The sequence below is a fragment of the Dermacentor silvarum genome, chromosome 5, assembly GCF_013339745.2.
Source record: "Dermacentor silvarum isolate Dsil-2018 chromosome 5, BIME_Dsil_1.4, whole genome shotgun sequence".
Lineage (NCBI taxonomy): Eukaryota > Metazoa > Arthropoda > Arachnida > Ixodida > Ixodidae > Dermacentor > Dermacentor silvarum.
In genome coordinates, this window is record NC_051158.1 from 67,532,349 (window position 1) to 67,541,633 (window position 9,285).

General features: G+C 46.7%; 1 protein-coding gene across 1 annotated transcript in view; it reads left to right on the forward strand.

The window, feature by feature from the left end:
- Positions 1-4,361: 4,361 nt before the first annotated feature.
- The window catches only part of LOC119454159 (uncharacterized), a 44,568-nt gene continuing 39,644 nt past the window's right edge, over positions 4,362-9,285 (forward strand). The window contains exon 1 of the mRNA XM_049667954.1: positions 4,362-4,428. Coding sequence (XP_049523911.1) covers positions 4,362-4,428 — 67 coding nt within the window. The remainder of the gene's footprint in view (positions 4,429-9,285) is intronic.

Below are 9,285 nucleotides of genomic sequence, written 5' to 3' on the forward strand. Positions count from 1 at the left end.
CCGGTACGCTGTGCCTCGAGCTTCCTCTTCTTTCAGACGTTTGCCCCGAACAACCGAACACCCTCTGCACTACAACGTTTGTTCATTTACCTCCGAAAGCCCTAACCTTCGTTTAATTGGCCTCAACGACAGTCGTGCCTGATGGCGACTATGTCGTCGCACCTATTCGTGGTGTCCTCCTGGAGCGACATCTCTGTGCCACACTCCGTCGTTACCTTGCCGCCAATCGGATGTGTGTCCCCGTTATCAATTTTGGCTTGACGAAGCAAGTGTTACCTGAATGCATAGCGGTGGCCACGCTCCGATCAGTGACAGACGACCACGTCACTGCTTTTGCAGCCGATGCGCTTCCAGATCCTCCTGATTACCCGCAGGATGCCTTGAACCTCTACGGCCCATTACGTCCCATGGTCGCTCCGGACCTCGCCCCGGACCAAGCAGCCACCTTATATCGCCTTTTGCTTTCCTACCGCGACATATTTGACACTGACAATCAACCACTTGGTCATACGTCCCTTGTTAAGCATCGGATAAACACTGGTGATGCTGTTCCCATTCACCGCCGACCGTATTGCGTGTCCACGGCAAAGCAGCAAGTTATTGAGCAGGAAGTAAACGAGATGCTCGCCGAAGGCATTGTTGAGCCCTCGTCGAGTCCTTGGGCGTGGCCGGTCGTGCTCGTCAAAAAAAAAAAAAAAAAAAAAGATGGCACGTGGCGTTTCTGCGTTGATTACCGCCACCTAAACCGAAACATTAAAACGACGTTTACCCTTTACCACGAATCGACGACGCTCTTCATTGTCTTCAAGGTGCCAAATACTTTTCGTACATTAACCTCCTATCTGGTTATTGGCAGATTTCCTTCGATGAGCAAGACCAAGAAAAGACCGCTTACGTCACTCCAGTTGGCCTTTACCAATTTAAGGTTATGCCGTTCGGTTTATGCAATACCCCCGCCATGTTCGAACGGATGATTGACTCTCTGCTTCAAGGTTTCAAATGATCAACTTGTCTTTGTTACCTCGACGATGTCCTTGTGTTTTCTCCTACATTTGAGACGCACCTTGAGCGCGTCGCAGCCATCCTTGATGTCTTTCGCAAGGCTTGCGCTCCAATTAAACTCATCGAAGTGCCACTTCGGGCGCCGACAGATTACAGTGCGAGGCCATCTCGTCGATGCTCCGGAGTACAACCCGACCCGGAGAAGGTTCGAGCAGTAATGGCTTTTCCTGTACCTCAGTCTGTCAAAGACGTCCGGAGTTTTGTGGGGCTCTGTTCTTATTTCAGACGGTTCGTGAAAAATTTCGCAGCAATCGCTCGACCACTCACTGAACTTCTGAAGAAAGACGTGCCTTATACGTGGGGTTCCCCTCAGGCTGCCGCATTTTCACGCCTTATCACGATTCTGACCTATCCACCGATCTTGGCCCACTTTGACCCGTTCGCCCCTACAGAGGTCCGAACCGATGCCAGTGGTATGGGATCGGTGCCGTCTTACCGCAACGCCAACACGGAGACGACCGCGTAATAGCCTACGCTAGCCGGCTCCTGACAACTGCGGAGCGCAACTATTCAATGACCGAGCGCGAATGTATTGCTCTCGTCTGGGCTGTTTCAAAATTCCGTCTATATTTATATGGCAAGCCCTTCTCAGTAATCACAGACCATCATGCGCCCTTTTGGCTTTTGTCGCTCAAGGATCCTACTGGCCGGCACGGTCGTTGGGCCCTCCGGCTACAAGAATATCCCTACACAGTGACGTGCAAGTCGGGACGCCAACACCAGGACGCAGATTGCCTCTCTCGCTACCCAGGCGAAGACCCGACCTCTACGTCTGATACTGACACCAACGCATACGTTCTCTCTGCTCGTCCATGTCGCCGACGAGCAGCGCCGTGACCCGTCCTTGCGTATCATCATTGACCCCCTGGAATCGCCACTTGCCGACAGTTCCCTTCGCTTAATCACACTTCAAGATGGCGTACTCTACCGACACAATGTTCACCCCGACGGCCCAGCATTACTCCTTGCGATCCCTAAACACCTTCGCTCGGCCGTTCTCTACGAACTTCACGACCTCCCCGCTGCCGGTCACTTCGGTGTGTCACGTACCTACGACCGGATCTGACGACGCTTCTTTTGGCCAGGGCTTGCTCGCTCCGTTCGAAGGTACGTAGTTGCGTGTGAGAAATGCCACCAACGCAAGACACCATCGACGCTCCGTGCTGGGTACCTTCAACCAATTGACATTCCCGGGGAGCCATTCTTTCGGGTTGGTTTAGACTTACTTAGCCATTTTCCTCTTTCTACCTCTGGGGACACGTAGATCGCTGTGGCCACAGATTACGCCACGCGCTACACCATCACCCGGGCGCTCCCTACAAGCTACGCCACAGATGTTGCCTATTTTCTTCTACGCGACATGATTTTATTACATGCAGCTCCGCGACAACTTCTCACAGATCGTGTGAAACGTTATCGCGGACATCCTGCAGTCCTGTGCCACGAGGCACAAGCTATTCACGTTATACCATCCGCAAACAACTGGCCTCACGGAGCGCCTCAATCGCTTCAAGAGGAGGCTTATATATCCAATCTTTTGTTACTTCTGCCAATGTTCAGAACTGAATGAATGATGTGGCTGGCAGTGCTCTCATGCACCACAAACATGACACCAATGGCCTCAAAAGATACTACCAGTTTCACTGAGAAACATGAGAAGTTTGTTGGAAATATTAAGAATGACGTGTCCTGGGCAGTCAATAGGATAGGTCGCCCTACTGACGTCATATGGCCAACACGCGTCACTTGCTGTGGGGCGACTGAAAACGCAGGGTAGCGGCGCGCTGCGATCGGAAGCAATGTACTCATTTAAAAGCTTATAATAAATCACACGCCTTACGCGGAACACTAAGATGCGTCGAATAATGACCAGAAGAATCCACCCTAACAACTAAGTACGTTTGCACAAGATCGTCAAAATTGTTTCAGGGTCCCTTTAATATACTAAGCCCTGTCCTGCCTGGTTGATTTATTTTGTCTGCTCTTGTATATTTTATTTTCCTTTAACATGAGAAACCTTTGATAGTTTAGTACATTAAAAACATTTTTATTAGAACAATTTTGTCAAACCCGTGGCTGATCCAAGGCTTACAAACTTTTCAGTTGTATAGAAAGAACATTTTATATAACGTTGTAAATATTGCCAAGAAATAATCATAGGCAATATTAGGACAATCAGAAAGAAGGATGTAAGACTAGTGGGTGTTAAACTATTACTCAAAAAAAGAAATAAATTTAGATGGTAATATGTGCAGAATACAGTGCATAATACATTCGTGACCTTCTTTTTTGTACCTCTAATAGGAGTGGAGTGGGAGGGGGTGCCTGGTGTCACCAGCCTGTCGGTGCTACAAAGTTTAAAGTTTTTTCAGTCCTATTGCGTAGTGGCACGTACTATGAATGGTTAGGACATACAAGAGAACTAGAACCATGATGAAAATGAAATTTCTTTTGTTTTTATGAGAATGCAACTGAACACAAAAGGAGCTGAACACTGTGCAACTTAACACTGTAAAAAGGAGCTGTCAGGATTCATAAAAAGACAATCTGGTGTATTTATTTTTATCCAGAATACAAGAGCAGAAATCGGGACATTTGGTCGTCTTGACTGCGCGAAATTAGGGCACGGGGCATTTCTTCAACAGTCGGGAATGCCCCGCTAAATTCGGGATGGTTGGCAACCCTAGATGGATGGTGGCTTGATCTCGGCGCGCAAGGGAGCAGGGCGGAAAGCATCCGCGCCGTCTTCCCGTGCGTGCAAGGAGGGGGAGGGGTGAAAGAAAGATTGTGAAGAGGAAGAGGCGCTATTTTCTGCACGCCTTTAGGGAGCACGACTTGGGGAAGGGGAAGAGGTTATAAAAAAGAAAGAGGAGAGAGAAGGTCGAGGCGTTTACAGAGCCCTTGGCTGTCACTGGTAGCCAGGCGGCGCAATCACAAGTTGCACGACAGCCCAGTGTCCTCCAGGGATGTAAGGAGGTGCCTGAAGGCAAAGCTGTAGTGCCAGCCGGGAAACAGCAGTTGCGATGCCGAGACCGCTGGGAGTCCCAGTGGTCGATACGACGCGTAGAGAGAAGCCCTCTCTTAAGAGAAAGCGGGGATAAACGAACAAGATTCTCGATTGTTTCGGCCTCGCCGCATGCTGATCAGGCCGGGAGTGGAGCCAGGCCTGTACTGTACCTCCAGGATGGCGTCCAGGAACCGCCGATCCTGACGAGCAGTAGCAGAGATCGCTCCCGCCTTGTGAGGCCACGATTAGGGAGGGGACAGGTGAAGATTTGCTCACGCTAGGATGGGTAAAGATGGGTAGGGTGGCCGCCATAGCGTGCTTCTCGTCTTCTACTCTGATAGTGGCTGCGTACGGCACTGGTGAGCTCGGCCGCGTACACCCTATCTCGCAGGTAACCTGCTGTGGGTGGAGATGGTAGGCAACCCGAGATATCTAATGACTTTGTGTGCGCTGTGTTCTCTCGCGCTTAGTTAGCATTGAAGCAAGAGGCAGCAGGAAGGGTGTTTCGCTCACCGCTGCCATACTTCACGTCATCATCCTGATAGCCAGTGTATGCGGTAATCGAGTGAAATGTGTTCATGTTTGCCTGTGCATGCGTGACGCCATGCTTATTATTTAATTAGAAAACGATTGTTTAGAACCGCTAATGTGGACGATTATATTCACTGCATGGTTAGAAGAAGTATTCAAGCTGTCAGGCTTAGGAGTGAGGATCAACGGCGAATTATCTCAGCAACCTTCAGTTTGCAGATGACATTGTCCAATTCAGCAACAATGGGGACGAATTACAACAAATGATTGAGGACCTCAACCGAGATTCTGTAATGTGGGGTTGAAAATTAATATGCTTAAGACAAAGGTAATGATCAATAGCCTGGCAAAGGAACAAGAACTCACGATCGCCAGTCAGCCTCTAGGGTCTGTAAAGGAGTTTATCTAGGTCAATTACTCACAAGAGACACTAATCATGAGAAAGAAATTTACAGAAGAATAAAATTGAGTTGACGTGCATACGGCAGGTGCTGCCTAATCCTGACTGGGAGCTTACCACTGTCGTTTAAAAAAGTGTACAAACATTGCATTGACGTAATAGTTCAGCGGAAACCCGCTGGGTGGCGAGAAGTGATTAAAGGGAAAATGAGACATCCACCCAAATGTAGCAGTTGCTACAAAGGAAACCCATACGGATTCCTCGAAAGAAAACGGGTTCCTCGAAAGAAAACGGGCTCCTCTTTCGGGTTCCATACGGGTTCCTCTTTCGAGGAACCCGTATGGGTTTCCTTTGTAGCAACTGCTACATTTGGGTGGATGTCTCATTTTCCCTTTAAACATTGCATTCTAGTGGTGCTAACATATGGGGCAGACATTTGGAGGTTAACAGAGAAGCACGAAATAATTACCGCACAAAGAGCAGTGGAACGAAAAAAGTTACGCCTAACGTTAAGAGATAGGAAGAGAGCGGTGTAGATCGGAGAGCTAACAGGGATAGCCGATAGTCTAATGGACACTAAAATGAAAAAGAATTGTGCTGAGCAGGCCATGTAATGCATAGGATGCATAAGCGGTAGACTATTACATAGAACGGATACCAAGAGAAGAGAAGCGCAGTCGAGGACAGCAGGAAACGGAGGGGGGGGCGGTGAAGTTGGGAAATTTGCAGGCGCAAGTTGGAATCCGCTAGCGCAAGCCAGGGGCAACTGGCGATCCTGGATGTCCTGCAGTGGACATAAAATAGGCTGATGACGCTGGTGATTATGCTGCGGTCGATACAGTGAATCTCCCTAACCATTCGCATAGATGGGTGTTATGGTCTGGTTGGGGGAGGGGCAGGCCTAATTGTATCAGTCAGAGACGCCTCCGAGGGCAGCAAGGAAGAAATCGCAACAACCGCGGCACACAAGAATATATTCTAACACAGATAAAATGCACGTACAAGGACACAAGCATTGGGGCAAGTGAGACCAAGCGTCTCTACCAAGCGTTCAGAGGGACTACCACAGTGCACTCCAACTTTGGGTGCTGTTACGTCGCTCGATGAACGGTACCAGCGGAGACGGCAGGTGAGGCTACAATTAATAATAATTTGCTATCGCAATGAATTCTTCACTGCGATTTTTTTAAGGAAGTGCAAGTTGGCAAGCTATTCATAGGTGCTTAATTTATTTCAGCATTGACCAATATTGCAGGTATTTTGTGAACACCTGGCTAGTGCAAATTTAAAAACGTATGTCAACATTAACACAGGTAATTTGGGAAAACATCTGTTGGCAGTAGAATAAGATGGTAATGATGTCCTGAAGGCAATGCTACATAGTTTCGCGAAGTAAGAGAAGTCATAAAAATTCTCCTAGAATATTGGTTATGTTATGATTCGCCAAGCTCTGCACTACACGCGGACATCACATATTGTGAAAACAATATTGTTTAACGTTCTTTTTCACAAAGTACCCGTTATTGAAATAGGTATTTAGCTTTACTTTGCCTAAATATACTGCACTCACTCAAGCAAAGCTCGCACGTTTTCGTTAGGGTTTTTTTACAGGGTGCGGACCTTACACAAGGCACTAAAGTCTTCACAGCGCTTAGACTACTATGCAGAATAACGAAAGCACTGTCCGCCCGGTTGTGAAAACAAATACAATCACCAACCGAAACTTCGGGTGTGGAAAATGCCGCAAGAATGTCCAAATATGCGGCAGTCTGAAAAGCGAAGAGTGACGGTAAAATAGCTGTTGTCGTTTGTTTGAGTGCCAGCACAGCAAAAAGCTTGTTACACATTTGCTCCAGTTTCTTTCTCAAATAAAATAACATTTACTTGAAATTTATTGATACCTAACAGCACTGCTTCGTTTCAGCTTCATCTACAGCACGACCCGATGTGTGTGTAGCAAGTCGTCGTAAAGCGCAGATATGGAGCACGCGGCGTTGACCCCGCGACACGGTCAGGTTAGGCTACATGTGCAGAGCAAAACAAGATTGGAGCTCTATGGGCTTAATGCCTACACGGAAAACTTCCGGTGCTATTCATCAAAGCATTGACAAACATATCACGAGTAGGGCAGCAATGGTTGAACACTTGGCAAGCAATATTTGAAACGCGTCACTTTACATACGTATACCTTTGAGATTTCGCATGTCCTTCGCGTCCACTGGCCTTGCCAGTTCGCACTCCTGCTGTAGCTACAAGTTTTGATTCGGAAGGAAGAAGCCCGTCAGCTTTCTCTCCGGCCTCATAGCCAACAGACTGGACTTACTCAGACTCAGGCCTTCGAGCAAGCCATCCGTTCCCAGATATCTGAGGCCCCTCTCATTGTCCACCCACTAGCTTCTGTGAAGGCACCACTGTCTGATATGGGCCATCCGCCTTCGTTCATATATATATATATATATATATATATCAGTAGCTACGGCATTACAAAGCTGCGCTTGAAGAGTCAGGTGAAATTCGCGCAGGTACTACGCGCTGTGGTCCTTCAGGTATGTCAACTAGGGAGAGGAAGTAACGTCATATTACTGGCTTCGAAGAAAGCAACAAACCCAATATTAACGCGGTTAACTACTTGATAAAGTGACAATTTATTTTGTAAAATATTATCAGCCGGAAAAATGTCCTTTTGGTTATTTAAAAGGCGCTGTCACATCCGGTCATGTAATTGCTTGCACTAGCATAACCGCTGATATCTGCAACAGCGGGGATAAGGTCCACCAACAGAAACAATCTTGCAGCTACCATAGCCACTTTCTTGGGGAATTGGTGTGGGGCACCTGCACGAAATACAGAAAAAAGGAAGCATCATTTAGTTGTTCAAAATACAGGATCTTTTAGACATCATTTACGCAAGGCTTTCAAAAACGTGCCTTCCACCGCTAGCGAAACAAAAACGGTCAGAGCTCGCAATACGTTTTTCCTGGCTACTGGTACGCTGTCACTTTCCATCAACACCAAATAAGGCCAGAAACAATGCCAACTGCAAAACAAACCTGCAAAACATTACACCTTAAAACATCCTACAAACCCCCATACCCGCATTTTACCTTAACTGTTTTGTTCAGAAGGCTATGCGGTAAAAAAACATCAACTTGCCCATGTATGTTTCCCCTACAAACATAAAGTCTGCAAGAAGTTAAAGAAAGAATATCTGTATGTAAATGACATTCAATAACTGATTTTACATCTTTAGATTTTAGTGTATCTCGTAAAAGGAGTGAAGACATTCGTATCCTTTGGTAAGTTCACGTTCTTTGGTACCCGCTGCGGTGTCTTAGCGGCTATGAGGTTCCGCTGCTAATCTGGATGTTGCGGTATCAAATCCAGGCCGCGGTGGCCACATTTGGGTGGGCGCGAAATGCAAAAAACGCCCGTGTCCTGTGTACTTGGGGCGCGTAAAAGATCCCCCGGTGATCCAAACAGATCCGGAGTCCCCCACTATGGAATCCCTCTTAATCAAATCGTGCTTTTGGCATCTATAACCCCATAATTCAATACATGTTTGGAAGCTTGGGAAACAAGCCATTTTCAAAATTCACACATCTACTTGCTTCCAAATACGACTGTTATCTTGTTCTCCCGTAAATTTACTGCACGAACTCTACAAGCCGACAGTGAACTAATAAAACTTCGCTAATGAAACCTGTCTTGACTTCCAAAGTCAATGCACAATGTCTTCGGCGACGTTTTTTCGTAGCAGTTTAATCCACACACACGCAGTTTGTGGTGGTTCCCAACATTGTTATTCAGCGTTTAGACGCGAAAAAAACTACTTAGGAAAAATGCAGCGGGCTGGCAACTAATATTTGAACATAACACCTTGACACACGAATTATGATCGACTGTCGATACATGTGTGAAACATACATAATTCTATGCCAGGGTGCTTGAGACTCCAATGAAAGCAAATCGAGGTGGTAGAATGAATCTAAGTGCATTTTCGGATGAGTCATCACAATTACAGAATAACTAAATATATGAAGATTACAAATTCAGTTATGCTACGTTTCTTTATAAAAAAGGGCTGAAACACACGCTCGAAATACATGCACAAGTCATTTATTGGCCACAAGCATTTCAAGGAAAAAATAAAAAAAAATATTTCTAGGTTGCTATCGATAAGCCCCACGTCAAACGTCACGCAAACCACGGTATAGTAGTTACCCCCAAAACGGAACGATACATGTCACTCATATGTAAAATGGAAATAATGTTGGTTAGCCGAATG